Below are 19,638 nucleotides of genomic sequence, written 5' to 3' on the forward strand. Positions count from 1 at the left end.
CTTGCATACTATACACGTTAGTGATACAGGTCTGTAGTTTAGTGCCTCATGTCTGTCTCCCTTTTTAAAAATTGGGACTACATTTGCCATCTTACCTCTGGGAGTTGCCCAGTTTCAAATGATGTGTTGAAGATCTTTGTTAATGGTACACACAATGTCTCTGCTCCCTCTTTAAGGACCCACGGAGAGATGTTGTCTGGTCCCACCGCCTTTGAGGTGTCAAGTTCGCATAGCAGCTTCTTCACCTCCTCCTTGATTATATGTACCTCATCCAGCACTTGCTGGTGCACCCCCCTGCTCTGATTTCCTGGAGTCCTACTGGTTTCCACTGTAAATACTTCTTTAAATCTTGTGTTGAGCTCCTGACATACCTCCTGGTCGTTTCTTGTGAATTCCCCATCACTCTTCCTCAGTCTGATTACCTGGTCCTTGACTGTTGTTTTCCTCCTGATGTGGCTGTACAACAGCTTCGGGTCAGTCTTGACTTTCGATGCTATGTCATTTTCGTATTGCCGCTGAGCCTCGCTTCTTATCTGTGCATATTCGTTTCTGGCTCTTCGGCTAATCTCTTTATTTTCCTGAGTTCTCTGTCTTCTGTACCTTTTCCATTCTCTAGTACACCTAGTTTTTGCCTCCCTACACCTTTGGGTGAACCAAGGACTCGTTCTGTTCTTCCCATTATTTCTGTTTCCCTTGGGAACAAACCTCTCCTCTGCCTCCTTGCATTTTGTTGCCACATAGTCCATCATTTCTTGTACTGGTTTTCCTGTCAGTTCCCTCTCCCACTGAATGTCTTGAAAGAAGTTCCTCAAGCCTGAGTAGTTCCCCCTTTTGTAGTTTGGTTTTTCCCACCCTATTCCTGCTGCTCTCTCCACTTGGAGCTCAACTATGTAGTCGAAGCACAGAACCACATGATCACTAGCTCCCAGGGGCCTTTCATACATGATATCCTCGATGTCCGAACTACTCAAGGTGAATACAAGGTCCAGTCTTGCTGGTTCATCCTCTCCTCTCTCTCTGGTAGTGTCTCTAACATGTTGATGCATGAGGTTTTCCAGTACCACATCCATCATCTTGGCTCTCCATGTTTTGGGACCCCCATGGGGCTCCAGGTTTTCCCAGTCAATCTCCTTGTGATTGAAATCACCCATAACTAGTAACTTTGCTCCCCCCATGTGTGCTCTCCTGGCCACCTCGGCTAGTGTGTCGACCATTGCTCTGTTGCTCTCATCGTATTCTTCTCTTGGCCTCCTGCAGTTCTGTGGTGGGTTGTACATTACTGCAATTATCACCTTATGTCCCTCAGACTGGATTGTTCCTACTAAGTAGTCCCTTTCGCCCATGCCATCCATTCCTTCCATTTTCTCAAACCCCCACTGGTTTTTAATAAGCAGTGCAACTCCTCCTCCCCCTCTCCTCCCTCTGTCTTTCCTGAGGATTTGATATCCGGTTGGAAAGATTGAATCTGTTATTATTCTGGTGAGTTTTGTTTCTGTGAGTGCTATTATGTCTGGGGATGTCTCCTTGATTCTTTCGTGCCACTCCTCATACTTATTTGTTATTCCATCTGCATTTGTATACCACACCTTCAACTTCTTTTCTAAGATTGTGGTCTGGGAGGTGTATTGGGGTTGGGGAAGTGGGAGACCTGATAAGGAACTATGGGTGGTTGCTGTGGGGGTGGAGTTTGTAATGCAGTGGGTGGGGGCATTGGATGTGGCATGGGTGTTTTGGTTTAGAGTGTTTGGTTGCACTGGGGTTGACCTGGTTGGGAGGCTTCTATAGGAAGTTGTGAGGGAGGCTGTATTTGATCTTCCTGTGTCTGGGATCTCCTGTCTTCTCCATCCCCTCTCTTTCCTCCTTTCGCCTTTGTACCATCTCTCTCTGTTTCTGCCTTTCTGCTTGTGTTCTGTCGCGGTCGAAATACACCTTCCTGTATGCCGGCATGTCCCTTAATTGTGCTTTCTCCTGCAGGATCCTGTTCCGAGTCGATTCTGCCTTGAAGGTCACTTTCACTGGCCGGGTTCTTTTTTTTACATACCCCCCTATTCTCCGAAAATTTTCCAGCTGGGTCATGTCGTCTTCTATTGCTTTCATGATGCTTTCAATTGCTTTTTTTCCCCTTGTTTTCTGGCTTCATATGTTTCCCCTTCAACTTCCTGGAGCCCATACACAAAGACTGACCTCACCCTTTCATTCTCCCACTGCATATCCCTGTGTATCCCCTCATTCAATTTGATTTCCTCCATTGCAGCTTTCCTTTCTTCAGTTTCACTAGCTAATGTACTTGGGCTCAGTGGCCTGTCATTTTCCCTTCTCGGCTTTCCCTGGGCTCTGCTGTGGTCTGTTAGGGCCTCCACATATAGCTTAGCTCTTTCATTTACTATATTCTCCACTGATTGAGCTTCTACATGCTGTTTTGCTCCTTCTTTCCCTACAGTAACCTTATTTGTGACTGAGGTAGCAGTCTCTGTTGTCAATCCCAAAATGTTCTTTAGTTCTTTAGGCTGTTTCAGATTTTTCAGTTCCTCTTCTAAACTCTGTATCCTGGCCTCTGCTGCTTTGACTTGCACCTCCCACTTCCTGCTTTCCATCTCTATCCTCTCTTCCATTCTCATGCTAAGTTCTTCTAGTTTCTTTTCCCATTCATGTTCCCTTTTTGTGAGCTCTGCTGCCCAATCTTCTTTTGCAGTTTCCTCCTCCTGTCCCTTGGTTTTTCTTGTTGCTCTCTGGCAACCCATTTTTGTTTTATCCTGATTGCCTCAGAGTGGGAAACCTATGTAATTCTGTATGTTAGGTTAGTATTGTGTATGTCAGAGTGTGGGCGTGGGGGAGGTAGAGGAGGAACTGTGGCTATGTGGGAGAGTAGTGGGAAGGGGGAGTGGGAAGGAGAGTGCAGCAAGTGGGTGAGTGGGAGAGGGAGAGGGGGAAGGAGGGAGAGGTGGGAAGGGGGAGGGTGAAAGAGGGAGGGGAGGGATCAGGTGAAGGAGTGAGATGTCGGTGGGGGAGGGGGGGAGTGTATGTGTGAGTCTGGCAATGTGTGTGTGTGTGTGTGTGTGTGTACTCACCTAATTGTACTCACCTAATTGTGGTTGCAGGGGTCGAGACTCAGCTCCTGGCCCCGCCTCTTCACTGATCGCTACTGGATCCTCTCTCTCTCTGCTTCCTGAGCTTTGTCATACCTCTTCTTAAAACTATGTATGGTTCCTGCCTCCACTACTTCACTTGCTAGGCTATTCCACTTGCTGACAACTCTATGACTGAAGAAATACTTCCTAACGTCCCTGTGACTCGTCTGAGTCTTCAGCTTCCAGTTGTGACCCCTTGTCCCTGTGTCCCCTCTCTGGAACATCCTATCTCTGTCCACCTTGTCTATTCCCCGCAGTATCTTGTATGTCGTTATCATGTCTCCCCTGACCCTTCTGTCCTCCAGTGTCATCAGTCCGATTTCCCTTAACCTTTCCTCGTACAACATTCCCTTGAGCTCTGGGACTAGCCTTGTTGCAAACCTTTGTACTTTCTCTAACTTCTTGATGTGCTTGACCAGGTGTGGGTTCCAGACTGGTGCTGCATACTCCAGTATGGGCCTAACATACACAGTGTACAGTGTCTTGAACGATTCCTTATTAAGGTATCGGAACGCTATTCTCAGGTTTGCCAGGCGCCCGTATGCTGCAGCGGTTATTTGGTTGATGTGTGCCTCCGGTGATGTGCTCGGTGTTATGGTCACCCCAAGGTCTTTCTCCCTGAGTGAGGTCTGTAGTCTTTGTCCACCTAGCCTATACTCTGTCTGCAGTCTTCTTTGCCCCTCCCCAATCTTCATGACTTTGCATTTGGCTGGATTGAATTCGAGAAGCCAGTTGCTGGACCACATGTCCAGCCTGTCCAGGTCTCTTTGCAGTCCTGCCTCATCATGTGTGTGTGCATGTGTGCACATGCATGTGCAGAAACTTCATAATAAACAATTGTAATAATTCAGGTGTAGGGATGTTGCAGTTCAGGGGTTCATTTAAATTCTGATGTCTTTACACTTTTAACAAGACAGCTATTGAATGAATTATGGTGAATTTATTTATTTTCTCCTAAGTAGTAGGTTGGGAGACAGAAACTGCCAAGGGAAGTACTACCACCCTGCCAAGTGAGTGTAAAACAGAAGCCTGTAATTGTTTTACATGATGGTAGGATTGCTGGTGTCTTTTTTGTGTCTTGCTACTTCTACTTACATTAAAGTCACACTACACATGCATGTACAAGCATATATATACAGACCCTCCTGGGTTTTCTTCTATATTCTTGATGGTTCTTATTCTTGTTTATTTCCTCTTATCTCCATGGGGAAGTGGAACAGAATTCTTCCTCTGTAAGCCATGTGTGTCATAAGAGGCAACTAAAATGCCAGGAGCAAGGGGCTAGTAACCCCTTCTCCTGTGTACATTATAAGTTAAAAAGAGAAACTTTTTTTTTTTTTTTTGGGGGGGGGGTGTCACCCTGCTTCGGTGGGATCTGGTCAGTTTGTTGAAAGAAGAAGAAGTGTTTCTTTTCTGGGTTACCCTATCTTGCTAAAGACAGCCAATGTGATTAATTGTTATTTAATAGAGTGATTGAGCCTTGAACCTGTGGTCTGACTGTCCACAAATTGCCTGTCCATTGACTTATAATTGCATCAGGAAAACAAGTGTTTGAATTGCAAGTCTCTCCAGTTTTCTGGATGGAGAATTCTTATGACCTCAGTGGTGCAGTGGTAAACAATGAACTGGTAATCATAGTTGGTAATGCAACTCTTATGTGGTGGTGATCAGTGTAGCACTGGGAGGTGCAGTGGTGATTTTGACAGTAAATACAGTGGCAATGACCGGGTAATGGTATTCAGAGTAATAATGATGGTAGTGGTTGTGGTAGTGTATGTAGTTGCTGTAGTGATGTTGATAATTTTGTGGTAGTAGTGGCTGATGAAATGTTGACTGATACTGGTAAATGTGGGTGTAGTGGTGGTGGTGGTAAATATGTTAGAAGTGGTTGCAGTGGTTATGCTGACAAATTGTGGTGGATGTAGTGTTGTGTGATGGGTGACTGATGGTGAATGTAATTATACCAATGATGGTGGTGAAAATGGTAGTAATAATGTGTGGACATAACAAGTTAGGTTAGGTAAGGTTCATCAGGAAACAGGACAAGTGTTTCCTGATGTGGGTCTTAGTCTTATGATGACCCACCACTGGAGCTTTTGGTAATCTGAGGACTTCCACTGGCTTACTGGTCCACCCCTTTAAAAATTAAGGTTATAATAATAACCATCCTAAGTAGTAGGTTGGTGGACAGCAACTGCCCAGGGAGGTACTACAATCCTGCCAAGTGATTGTAAAACAAAAGCCTGTAATTGTTTTACATGATGGTAGGATTGCTGGTGTCTTTTTTGTCTCATAAACATGCAAGATTTCTGGTTGGTCTTGCTACTTCTACTTACATTAAGGTCACACTACACGTGCATGTACAAGCATATATATAAAGACCCTCCTGGGTTTTCTTCTATTTTTCTTACTAGTTCTTACTCTTGTTTATTTCCACTTATCTCCATGGGGAAGTGGAACAGAATTCTTCCTCCGTAAACCATGCATGTCGTAAGAAGCAACTAAAATGCCGGGAGCGAGGCTAGTAATCCCTTCTCCTGTATAGATTACTAAATTTAAAAAGAGAAACTTTTGTTTTTCTTTTTGGGCCACCCTGCTTCAGTAGGATAGGGCCAGTTTGTTGAAAAAAAAAAAAAATATATATATACATATATATATCAGGTCACAATCGTAATGAGTTATTTATTCAAACATTAATTAGGTCACACACACACACACACACACAAAAAAAAAAAAAAAAAAAAAAAAAAAAACTTAAGTGGTAATGCTTTATTTACATTGAGAAAAGTCAAGATATTTTTCCAGAATGATTTGTAATATACCACTGGATAAAATACTTTGACATTTCTGAACATTTTTGAGTGAATTGTCTCTAATTCATTAATTTTATCACATTTCAGTATATAATGAAGCATGGCATGACCATTGTCCATCTGGCAAAGTTTACATTTTGTTTGGTCTACATCTGATGGTGGTGATTTAACCCTTTGACTGTCGCGGTCGTATATGTACGTCATGGGAGATACCGTGTTTGACGTATCTATACGCATAAATTCTAGCGGCTTCAAATCGAGCGGGAGAGGGCTGGTAGGCCTACACGAGAGAGAATGGGTCTCAGTGGTCGGTGTGCACCCTGTGAAAAAAATCTGGGACTCAGCGGTGCATTGTGGGAACGCCATCTTGGTAGTCCATTTTCACCATGCCTCGCGGTAAGAAGTTCCTCACTCCTCGGCGGATTGGAGGTCTTTTGTTCCCAAGTGATAGCTCAAACAGTGATGATAGTGTCAGTGAAAGTGAATTCCATGGTTTTGAAGCGGGTGTGACCGAGAAAATTACCCAGGATAACATAATTAGTGATGAAAACCCAGATGACCCACAACCATCCACCTCTGGTGCTAGGCCGGCTCGTTCATATTCACCTGTACCAGGACGAAAGAGGAAACTATTTGTCCGTGTACAAGACTCAGATGTGAGCAGTGCAAGTGATAGTGATTTCAAGGTTATTGAAAGCACTTCTAGTTGTGACAGTGAGGGTGAATATTCCCCAGTGAAACGGCAGTATGTACGACGTCGCATGCGGTCTGGTAGTGTGCCATATGCTCTTCCAAGAGGAAGGAGTACATCTCGTAGCACATCCCGTGGCCCTACACCACGTCCTGATAGTGAAGATGACGATATTGTTACGATGGGTATAAATGATGTGAGTGAGGCAGCAGGCGGTGGTGGTGATAGTGACGGTGCCATGAGTCATGTGACACCAGCAGCGGGCCACGCTAGTGCCCGCGCTGCTGACTCTGCACAACTACAACCTGCTTCGGCCGACCCCACACTCTCACAACCACAACCACAACCTGCACAACCACAACAACATTACAATATCCAGAACGCACCAGCTGACCGCATCTGGGATTGGCATCAAGATGACGAGTTTGTTCCCAATCCCCATGACTTTGATGAAGGACAAAGTGGAATACGGCCATCATGTACACTTGGGAACAATCCCACTGAACTGGAATGCTTTCAGTTGTTCTTCGATGAACCCCTGATGGACATTATTGTCAGGGAAAGCAATACATACTATGAGTACACCATGGCAAACACTATTCTGTCACCAAGATCACGCCTACACCAGTGGAAGGACACAACTGTGGCAGAGATGTATCTGTTCTTTGCCACAATAATGCTTATGCCACATGTGTATAAGCATAGTGTCAGCACATACTGGGCGACAGACCGCCTGATTTCAACCCCTGCTTTCAGTGACATTATACCAGTGAATAGATTTGTGTTACTGTTACGTATGTTACACTTTTCAGACAAAACCAGGCCTGACAGAAGCGACAGGTTATATAAGATCAGACGTGTGTTTATGTACCTGAAACAAAAGTGCTGTATGTATTTTTATCCCTTCAGGAAGCTTGTTATTGACGAGTCTTTGATTTTGTTCAAAGGAAGACTCTCATTCAAGCAGTATATACCAAGCAAGAGGAAACGCTTTGGTATAAAGTTATTTGTTCTGTGTGATTGCAAAACTGGTCTGGTTTTGGATATAATTGTATACACTGGCGGTAAAACAATGGAAGATACCAGGAAGTTACTGGGTATCTCTGGTGATGTGGTTAGAACAATGATGGAGCCATATCTTGGTAAGGGGCATATTTTATATACTGACAACTGGTACACAAGCCCTATACTCAGTGATTTCTTGCGAGTGAACATGACAGATGTGTGTGGCACAGTGCGTAGAAGTCGTAAACATATGCCTAGGTTCGAAGCTGGCAGTCGTAGAGGTGAAGTGCAGGTGTTTGCTGCCAATGACATCATGGCATTTCGGTGGCATGACAAACGTGATGTCACACTGCTGACATCAGTTCACCGACACGAAATGGTAGAGACTGGCAAGCAGAATAGAGAGACCAAAGAACCTATTGTAAAACCTGCAGCTGTGATGGATTACAACCTCAATATGCGCTTAGTGGACAAATGTGACATGCAGATTGGGTTTGCTGACTGTGTTCGCAAGAGTTATAAGTGGTACATAAAACTGTTTTTCCATCTTCTTGACATTTCCATGCTGAATGCTTATAATATGTATAAGTTGAAGACCAAGAACAAACCCAAATATGGTGAATTTTGTTTGTCAGTCATCAGACAAATAATATTCAAGTACCAAGAAACAACACCTGCAATAGACCAGCGCCCACGAAATTATCAACACATGTCCTCTCGTCTGAGGCCTGGTGATCACTACCCCATACCACTGCCTGCTACTACTGCCAAGAAAAATGCTCAGAAGAGGTGTTTTGTCTGTGGACATACCACAAAACGCCAACAAAAACGCAGAGACACTCGTTTTATGTGTGAGGAGTGTAAGACACCATTGTGCTTATACCCATGTTTCAAAGAATTCCACAAGCTGCAGCACTTCTAATAAAGTGTCCAGTGATTGTACATATGTATATATATTATAAAGCAATCGTAATAAACATTTATTTACATTGTTTGTTTGTGTAAACAAGTTTTAGCAACATTATAATGATACGAGTGTTTTTGCTATAATTGTGTTACATTCAACGAGTGTATATTTGAACATTGCACAATAATTTGGTCTCACAGGCCACAAAAGTTATGTGAAAAAATAAAATAGTGAAAAAAACAAGAAACCATCGAATACAAGTAAATAAAAGTTTACCGGGTGAGCGGCAGTCGCCGCTGTTGCCGCCAGCAGATCAATTTCAGCAAACTTCAGGACTCTATATCTCGGTAAGTACTGATGGGAAAAAATTTTTTTTGGGACTAAAACAATCAGAAAAATAATCTTAACATTTTCATAAGAAAAAATAATTTTTTTTTTTTTCGAATATTTTGCGACACCAGAAGCAACTTCAGGATTTGGCCCTTCGACAGTCAAAGGGTTAACCTCCCAGAGATGCTTGTAACTCAGCCACACCCGGGTGGTGGTGACATCCAAGAGTCTGCTTATTTTGTTGGATGCACCTTTGACATGTGGCTCCTCCTGCATGATAGAATGATGATAGATCGAGTGACTGGTATCAATCTTCCTCAGTCTTAAGTCAATAAAATTCGGTTGAAGTTCTTTTCGTATCATTGTTCTCAAACTGACAGCCCAAGATTTTAGTTCCAGTTACTATTATATTATATATATATGTATTTGTTTTACTATTTATACTTTCTAGATACTACTGGCATAAAATTAACAAGTCACATTTATTTATCACCTCCAAAATGATGCAAATATGAAGACCTCGAGATAATTACCTCATTATATCTGACTGTTTTACTAAACCCTTGCAGATAAGACACATGGCATCATCCTGCTGTAGGACATCTATGGTTTCTTCTGAGTTCTTCACTTTAGAAGGCTTTACAGGACCATAAGCAATAGGCATGTGGACTGGAGGCTCCATTCCTGCCTGAAAGGGCAATAAAAATTAAGATAACTTCTGGCAGTTTGGGAGAGACACAGATGATGATCAAACTAAATGCATATGGTCACTGTCTTGAACACTGTGCTTAATTGTCCACTTATTGAGGAATATAGAGATAGACAGTATAATAACCTATGTGACATGTTGATAAATTGGACACATGTGCAACACTTGGGTATCTTTAATGAGGAAACATTTTGCCACACAGTGGCCTCAACAGTCCATACAAAGGAGAATGGTGAAGAACAGTAGTTTGAGGTAATCAGTCCCTCAGCCTTGAGTCGATGTGATCAGTCCATCAATCTTGAATAGAATACAGCATATGTGCAAAGAAGTTGCTTATATACGTATATAGGTAGGAGAGGTACAGCAGTCGTAGATGGTATCACATTTGTCCAATGTGGAAGTAGGTCATGCTCAAGAGTTAGGCAAGTGAAGAATTCCCTGTGTTAAGATCCCAAGATGTTGCAGTGTCAGACAGGGATGTAGATGAATGGTTCAGAGAACTGAAATGTTGATAAATTAGACACATGGGCAACACTTGGGTATCTTTAATGAGGAAACGTTTCACCACACAGTGGCTTCATCAGTCCATACAAAGGAGAATGGGGAAGAAAAGGAGGAGTTTGAGGTAATCAGTCTCTCAGCCTTGAGCCAATGTGATCAGTCCATCAATCTTGAATAGAATACAGCATGTGTGAAGAAGCTGCTTATATACTGTAGGCCTGAAAATTCAAAACAATACAGGCCCCAAGGGTTTCGGATAAAGGGATGTGACCTGTAGCAGTAGTAGAGATAATAAAAATATAGGGATATTTGCAGTTTGGAAGGGTATCTGAACTGTAATGTGTGCATGCCTCTGGCAAGACAGTGAGGAGAGTGAATGATAAAGCCACTGGTTGGTGAAACGTCTACAATAAAGATACCCAGATACTGCATGTGTCTAAATTTTTCAACTTGCCGGTATTTTACACCGTTCATGTACAACTTGTCAGACACTGTAGCATCGTGGAATCTTGGTTCAGAGGACATCCACATTACCTCTTCACAGCTGCTGCTGCTACTACTACTTTGACTACTATTACTGCGACTACTGCTACTACCACCACCACCACCACCACTAACCCGTGCCTCGGGTATGACCTACTTCCACTGGGGATTCCCGCCTACCAGTGACTATGCTCTCCATCTTTCGCCAGTATAAAAGCAGCAACCTTCTTGCCTGTGGTCTAAAATCTTCACGACTATGGTGTTCTTAACCCCAACTTTAAGGCTGAGGGACTGATTACCTCATCTTTTGTAAATAGTTCTACTGTCATCAAATCATGTTCTAGAATTTGTATTGATAAAGCCACTGGTTGGCAAAACGTCTACAATAAAGATACCCAGATGTTGCACATGTGTCTAAAATTTTCAAGAGTGAATGATAGTTAGTGTTTCTTTTTTTGGGTCAGTCTACCTTGGTGGGAGACAGCCAGTGTTAAAATAAAAATGATAATAATTGAAGGCAGTGGGTTGGTAGACAGCAACCACCCAGGGAGGCACTCCTGTCCTGCCAAGCAAGTGTAAAATGGAAGCCTGTAATTGTTTTACATGATGGTAGGATTACTAGTGTCTTTTTCTGTCTCATAAACATGCAAGATTCAGGTACATCTTAAGAACATAAGAAAGAACACTGCAGCAGGCCTACTGACCCATGCGAAGCAGGTCCACGTCCCCCCCTCCTGGATCAGCCCAATGACCCACCTAGTCAGGTCACTTCCTCTTAAGGAAGGAGCAAAGCATCAGACCTAGTAGCACAAGCTAGTCAGGTCCAACTCACACCCACTCATGTATTTATCTAACCTATTTTTAAAACTACACAATGTTTTAGCCTCTATAACTGTACTTGGGAGTTTGTTCCACTCATCCACAACTCTGTTACCAAACCAGTGCTTTCCTATATCCTTCCTGAATTTTTCCAACTTGAAACCATTGCTGTGAGTCCTGTCTTGGCTGGAAATTTTCAGCACGCTATTTACATCCCCTTTATTTATTCCTGTTTTCCATTTATACACCTCGATCATATCCCCCTTAATTCTATGCCTTTCGAAAGAGTGCAGATTCAGGGCCTTCAGTCTATCCTCATAGGGAAGATTTCTGATACATGGGATCAGCTTTGTCATCCTCCTTTGTACGTTTTCTAGTGCATTTGTATCCATTCTGTAATACGGTGACCAGAACTGTGCAGCATAATCTATATGAGGCCTAACCAAGGATATATAGAGTTGAAGAACAATCTGAGGACTTCTATTATTTATACTTCTAGATATGAAGCCAAGGATTCTGTTAGCTTTATTGCAAACACTAATGCACTGTTGTCTTGGTTTTAGATTACTGCTAAACAGAACTCCTAAATCCTTTTCGCAATCCGCAATATTAAGATCTACATTATTTAGTTTATATGTGGGCTCTCTGATCAGTATTCATACCTAAATAATGTATATTAGAGGTGATTTCCTCTATTCTGTTTATTTCAATATACAGTGGTACCCCGAGTTTCAGAAGGCTGTTCAAGTGCCGTTACCGAATGAATTTGTTCCCATAAAGAATAATGTAAATTAGATTAGTCCATTTCAGACCCCAAAAATACACTTACAAAAGCACTTACAATAATACATTTACATAACTGTTGGAGTTGGGAGCTGTACGATACTCAGAGTACCTATGTACAGTACACTACTGTATAAACATTTAAAAATATACCAGAAATGTTATAAGTGGTGCAAAGGTGACATTAAAACAATATCAAAGAGGATGACACAAACTCACTACCATTATAGTACGTTCCTCATTTAGTGACAAATTTATTTAACAACATGGTCTCAGGAACGGAATTCCGTCGTTATGTAAGAAGAGGCTGTACTGTATTGGATATTTTCAGTAACACCACTCACAGGAAACTCTTTCATGTATTCCTGCTTCAGCCATCTAACAGTAAGAGGAAGGCGGGACCAGGGTTTTGCACGTAACATGTGGGCTAAGACCTGCAGGCGGAAATTATACTGCTGTCCATTTATTCCTTTACGGTCTAAATTCTGCAAGCGACGACTTCGGTCAGGATGCTGCCATGCCCATTCAAACTGAAATTCATACACAGAATGAAATAATATACTACAGCTACTCTCAATGTATGCCTAGGAGGGGTGACTCATCTTTGATAGTACCCTGCAAGTCAAATCCTATGGATGATTCACATCCACTCTAGTCTAACACACACTTGTATAATAATTGAATGCTTAAGCTCGTACTTTTGAGCACCTCTTCCTAGGGTACAGTATCACAGAAGTATCCAGCTCATACCAAAATTACAAAATGACAAAAGCATATGAAATGTTGTCTCCCTAATAATGCCTTTAAGGAATCAAATATGATACATCTTCAGTCAGGCAAACTACCATTAAATAAAAGTTCCTAAAGAACACTGTCATTGAGTACTTCAGTAAGAGTCAAATAAAAGCTTGGTTAAGGATAATTCCAACAAGCTTATTTTGTTAGCAGAAAAGTTTAAAGGGATGGACACCCACCTCAAAGTAAATCTAATAAAATGTTCATATACTACGTATATCAGCAGCATGTGAATTTGTTGTTAAAAACCGTCAATGTTCCAGAGGAACAAAACAAAAAAAAAAATGCTTTGGCTGGGAGAGCTTAGTGAAAAGGATTTATCCTGAGACAAAAGAATCTGTTAATATCAAGTCTTTCAGCAACTAGCCTTGAAAGAATGACTAGTGGGAATAATCTACACAAAGAGAATTGCACTTTTAAAATGCTATATTTTTACCCTATAGTGGAATTTGATCAAAAGTAAATGGTGGAATATGAACAATGAAATCACAATAAAACAACAACAACAACAAACCCACAAACTGAAAATGTAAACCTGACTATGCTTCAGTTTATCTTGAACCATGATAAAATCATGAGTAAGAAATGAGGAGAAATTTAGAAGTCGGGTTAAGGCAGTGGGCGGCAAGGAAACAGCCAAGGTCAGGTCAAGCTACAGGTTCTGAAGATTTGAACATTTAATAATGAACTGAGAGACAAGCATCTACAGAATGTTACTTTTTGGTCATAGATTTTATACTCCTCTAGAACAAAACAATGTCCAAATAAAATTTGCTCTGCAGCATGTGTTCTTCACTATCTACAAAAAGCAAGACAGGACTAATTCAACAAAACACCATTTTATTATATCAGCCTTAATACCACAATATCTCTTATATGACTGTTAATCCCAGCCTTATTTCTATGGATGCTTATGTCTTCCAGTAGCATACAATGTCAAAATACTCTAAATCTTCAGAAATTGTGACTTGACCTGACCCTGACTGTCATTTCGCTTCCTTTTGCCTTGAATTTACTTCAAACTTTCTCTCATTTTCTTGCTCACTGGGAACTTCAGGTTCAGGACAGACACAGTCTAGTTTACATTAGCATTTTGCATTTTTTTTTTTTTTTTGGTGAGTGAAAGGTAAAGATGAAGAGATATAATATTAGATCTAGCTGCAGAGATGGCTGCTTCATCTGGTTATTATATGAAAGAATCCAATAATGATGTTTGTTAATTAAACACAACAGACAAAGAAGAGTTTGTTCTCATTAAATTGTAACCTGGTGAATGTATGTAAATTAATAGCTTGACTATGATGAGGCTACTACATTGAAAACTCTGACATCTTTTCTGAATCACACTTAACTTCACTTTGACTACAAATGATCTATTGAAAATAATTTATTAAAGGATAGTGTTAACAAAATAAGAATATTAAGTATGAAGTTTCAACATTAAATTTTTCCCATTCATAGCAAATACATGTACATACATGTATGAATTAGTTTGTGTACACTGCTGTACATACTTACTCGCAGAGCAGAAATATCATTGGGAAATCCATGGACAATCAATACCATTTCCCTGAAATAAAATATGATTTGTAAATTAATAACTCCTAACAGAACAAAGAACCTATAGTTTCACTCTGATGTGCAGTGTGTTTAATGCACCAGCTTTTCACTCTGATGTGCAGTGTGTTTAATGCACCAGCTTTTCACTCTGATGTGCAATGTGTTTAATGCACCAGCTATCTCCCACCAAAGTAAGGTGACTCAAAAAAGGAGGGAACCCTTTCACCAACATCCATTCACACTCTTGTTTTGCCAGAATTGCGTACCAGGTTGGTAGACAGCAACCACCCAGGGAAGTACTACCGTCCTGCCAGATGACTGAAACAGAAACCTGTAACTGTTTTGCATGATGGTAGGATTGCTGGTTTCTTTTTCTGTCTCATAAACATGCTAGATAACAGGGATATCTTGCTACTCCTACTTACACTTTGGTCACACTTCACAGACACGCACATGCATATATATATACATACCTCCAGGTTTTTCTCCTTTTTCTAAATAGCTCTTGTTCTTCTTTATTTCTTCTATTGTCCATGGGGAAGTGGAAAAGAATCTTTCCTCCATAAGCCATGCGTGTCGTATGAGGCGACTAAAATGCCGGGAGCAATGGGCTAGTAACCCCTTCTCCTGTAGACATTTACTAAAAAAGAGAAGAAGAAAAACTTTATAAAACTGGGATGCTTGAATGTGCGTGGATGTAGTGCGGATGACAAGAAAGAGATGATTGCTGATGTTATGAATGAAAAGAAGTTGGATGTCCTGGCCCTAAGCGAAACAAAGCTGAAGGGGGTAGGGGAGTTTCGGTGGGGGGAAATAAATGGGATTAAATCTGGAGTATCTGAGAGAGTTAGAGCAAGGGAAGGGGTAGCAGTAATGTTGAATGATCAGTTATGGAAGGAGAAAAGAGAATATGAATGTGTAAATTCAAGAATTATGTGGATTAAAGTAAAGGTTGGATGCGAAAAGTGGGTCATAATAAGCGTGTATGCACCTGGAGAAGAGAGGAATGCAGAGGAGAGAGAGATATTTTGGGAGATGTTAAGTGAATGTACAGGAGCCTTTGAACCAAGTGAGAGTAATTGTGGTAGGGGACCTGAATGCTAAAGTAGGAGAAACTTTTAGAGAGGGTGTGGTAGGTAAGTTTGGGGTGCCAGGTGTAAATGATAATGGGAGCCTTTGATTGAACTTTGTATAGAAAGGGGTTTAGTTATAGGTAATACATATTTTAAGAAAAAAAGGATAAGTATACAAGATATGATGTAGGGCGAAATGACAGTAGTTTGTTGGATTATGTATTGGTAGATAAAAGACTGTTGAGTAGACTTCAGGATGTATATGTTTATAGAGGGGCCACAGATATATCAGATCACTTTCTAGTTGTAGCTACACTGAGAGTAAAAGGTAGATGGGATACAAGGAGAATAGAAGCATCAGGGAAGAGAGAGGTGAAGGTTTATAAACTAAAAGAGGAGGCAGTTAGGGTAAGATATAAACAGCTATTGGAGGATAGATGGGCTAATGAGAGCATAGGCAATGGGGTCGAAGAGGTATTGGGTAGCTTTAAAAATGTAGTGTTAGAGTGTTCAGCAGAAGTTTGTGGTTACAGGAAAGTGGGTGCGGGAGGGAAGAGGAGCGATTGGTGGAATGATGATGTAAAGAGAGTAGTAAGGGAGAAAAAGTTAGCATATGAGAAGTTTTTACAAAGTAGAAGTGATGCAAGGAGGGAAGAGTATATGGAGAAAAAGAGAGAGAGGTTATGAGAGTGGTGAAGCAATGTAAAAAGAGAGCAAATGAGAGAGTGGGTGAGATGTTATCAACAAATTTTGTTGAAAATAAGAAAAAGTTTTGGAGTGAGATTAACAAGTTAAGAAAGCCTAGAGAACAAATGGATTTGTCAGTTAAAAATAGGAGAGGAGAGTTATTAAATGGAGAGTTAGAGGTATTGGGAAGATGGAGGGAATATTTTGAGGAATTGTTAAATGTTGATGAAGATAGGGAAGCTGTGATTTCGTGTATAGGGCAAGGAGGAATAACATCTTGTAGGAGTGAGGAAGAGCCAGTTGTGAGTGTGGGGGAAGTTCGTGAGGCAGTAGGTAAAATGAAAGGGGGTAAGGCAGCTGGGATTGATGGGATAAAGATAGAAATGTTAAAAGCAGGTGGGGATATAGTTTTGGAGTGGCTGGTGCAATTATTTAATAAATGTATGGAAGAGGGTAAGGTACCTAGGGATTGGCAGAGAGCATGCATAGTTCCTTTGTATAAAGGCAAAGGGGATAAAAGAGAGTGCAAAAATTATAGGGGGATAAGTCTGTTGAGTATACCTGGTAAAGTGTATGGTAGAGTTATTATTGAAAGAATTAAGAGTAAGACGGAGAATAGGATAGCAGATGAACAAGGAGGCTTTAGGAAAGGTAGGGGGTGTGTGGACCAGGTGTTTACAGTGAAACATATAAGTGAACAGTATTTAGATAAGGCTAAAGAGGTCTTTGTGGCATTTATGGATTTGGAAAAGGCGTATGACAGGGTGGATAGGGGGGCAATGTGGCAGATGTTGCAGGTGTATGGTGTAGGAGGTAGGTTACTGAAAGCAGTGAAGAGTTTTTACGAGGATAGTGAGGCTCAAGTTAGAGTATGTAGGAAAGAGGGAAATTATTTCCCAGTAAAAGTAGGCCTTAGACAAGGATGTGTGATGTCACCGTGGTTGTTTAATATATTTATAGATGGGGTTGTAAGAGAAGTAAATGCGAGGGTCTTGGCAAGAGGCATGGAGTTAAAAGATAAAGAATCACACATAAAGTGGGAGTTGTCACAGTTGCTCTTTGCTGATGACACTGTGCTCTTGGGAGATTCTGAAGAGAAGTTGCAGAGATTGGTGGATGAATTTGGTAGGGTGTGCAAAAGAAGAAAATTAAAAGTGAATACAGGAAAGAGTAAGGTTATGAGGATAACAAAAAGATTAGGTGATGAAAGATTGGATATCAGATTGGAGGGAGAGAGTATGGAGGAGGTGAATGTATTCAGATATTTGGGAGTGGACGTGTCAGCTGATGGGTCTATGAAAGATGAGGTGAATCATAGAATTGATGAGGGGAAAAGGGTGAGTGGTGCACTTAGGAGTCTGTGGAGACAAAGAACTTTGTCCTTGGAGGTAAAGAGGGGAATGTATGAGAGTACAGTTTTACCAACGCTCTTATATGGGTGTGAAGCATGGGTGATGAATGTTGCAGCGAGGAGAAGGCTGGAGGCAGTGGAGGTGTCATGTCTGAGGGCAATGTGTGTGTGAGGGAAAAGTTTAATAGATAGGAGTAGCGATGGAGTATATAGTAACAATAGTTTCATTGCCGGCTACTTGTTAAGGTAGGGTAAGTCCAGCTCCCGCTATTCCCGCCTTTTCTCCCCCACCCCTAAAGTGATAGTTTGATTGCCGGCTGCTTGTTAAGGTAGGGTCAGTCTAGCTCCCGCTATCCCTTCCCCTCCTTCCACCCCTTCCCCGAAAGGTGACGTGTGGGGCTCTTGTCCAAACAGTAATCACTAGACTCACAGCTCCCAGCACTATTGTAAGTACATGCCTGCCTTGTATTCTAGTGGATTTATTGGTTGAAAGCTTCACTTTTGACCAATAATAAATTTAGTCCTTTCAGTCTTGCTCTAAGTTGACTGTTGTAATAATCACCACATCTTTTAGGTATTGTACTTATCATGGAGAGTGATTTCTTAAGCAGTGGGTAACATATCTATCTTTCCAGCTTGAATGACAGAGAGGGTCACCTGCCAATCAACGAGTAGAATTGAAGGAGATGGACTAACGTCCTGAGACTTCCCCTTTTTGGATTTAATTACCTGTGCACCTGTATGAAATTGCAGGACGTAACCCCTCATCATTGCAGCGGTAAAGAACCTGCTTTCCTGTCATCGGGATAGAATACTCAAGGCTATACTGTGAAGAACTAGCCAGTGGGTTGTAACCAACACCTGTGACCCCCCCCCCCATCATCAGCAACGGCTACGATTTCAACAACACGCAGTGTCACCAACACCAGACACCCAAGTTTTATAGATATATATTAGCGTTGAATTCAGATATCATTTATATTTTTCATTTTCTTTAATGTAGGATCAATATTTCATATTTAAGTGTTTTATATTTTATACTTTCTAAATAATAAAGTGTTTATGTTTGTCAGTTTTTATTCTTTTTCTATACATTAATGTTCCTGAGGAGGAGCCAGCCTTAGTAATACTGACTGAAGTTGTTACAGGGCTGAGTAAGCCTTCACAAGTGGCGACCTTGCCAGGATCAACTCTACTGAATCAAGATTCAATTCCATCTCGAATCTACCCTTGGAACTTCAACACCGCATACCACAGACGGTTACCACCAGCCATGAGTAATGATTCTCTATGGTAGGACTACAGTACAGGTATTTAAAAGATTTGGTGATTGTTATAGTCTCAATTTATTGTAAGTCAAGTCAGGCAGGATATAATATTTAATTCTGCCACCTTTTTGTTCGAGCTTGAAACACTCTGGAGGATTAGACTCTAGGGACCCGAGATTTTCCAGTGACAATTTGTTTCATTGAGCTCTTTATTTTATCAAGGGAAGTGTCATAGGACACTCTTGATTTGTTGGTGAGAAGACTGGATGGTCAAGTGACCCCATTCTACTTACTGTTTGCTCAAAGCCGGCATAGAACCCTTCATTTTCATTAATACATATTGTTTAATTGAAGTAGGGATCGAGCCCTCTGGTTTATTTACAATTTGAGCGGAGCAGGAATTGAACCCTCCATTTTCTTTAATACCCATTTCATTTTCCCCTGGTAGTTTAAGTTATTCTTGCAAATTATGGAGGAATACCAGTTTTGGATGAACGCTGGAAGTTAGGAATAACAGGGAAAAATTTAGAATCCTTCATTAGTGCTAAGATCCAGAAAAGACTTGAAAGAGAGAGAATTGAGAGAGAAGAAGAGAAAAAGGAGAGAGAGAGAGAATTGAGAGAGAAATCCAAGAAAGACGGTTAGAAAGAGAAAGAGAAGACAAAAAGGAGCGTGATAGACTTGATCGTGAAGAAAGAGCTAGAGAACGTGAGGAACAGGCTAAAATACGTGAGG

General features: G+C 41.2%; 1 protein-coding gene across 4 annotated transcripts in view; it reads right to left on the bottom strand.

Annotated features, from left to right (window-relative positions):
• Window positions 1-19,638, bottom strand: part of slx1 (Nuclease slx1) — a 46,359-nt gene that overhangs the window by 10,948 nt on the left and 15,773 nt on the right. For all 4 annotated transcript variants that reach the window (XM_070085837.1, XM_070085834.1, XM_070085835.1 and 1 more), the window contains exons 3-5: window positions 14,483-14,534; window positions 12,514-12,699; window positions 9,408-9,562 (exon numbers count right to left, since the gene is read on the bottom strand). In XM_070085837.1, coding sequence (XP_069941938.1) covers window positions 9,408-9,562; window positions 12,514-12,699; window positions 14,483-14,534 — 393 coding nt within the window. The remainder of the gene's footprint in view (window positions 1-9,407; window positions 9,563-12,513; window positions 12,700-14,482; window positions 14,535-19,638) is intronic.

This window comes from Cherax quadricarinatus, chromosome 17, assembly GCF_038502225.1.
Source record: "Cherax quadricarinatus isolate ZL_2023a chromosome 17, ASM3850222v1, whole genome shotgun sequence".
Lineage (NCBI taxonomy): Eukaryota > Metazoa > Arthropoda > Malacostraca > Decapoda > Parastacidae > Cherax > Cherax quadricarinatus.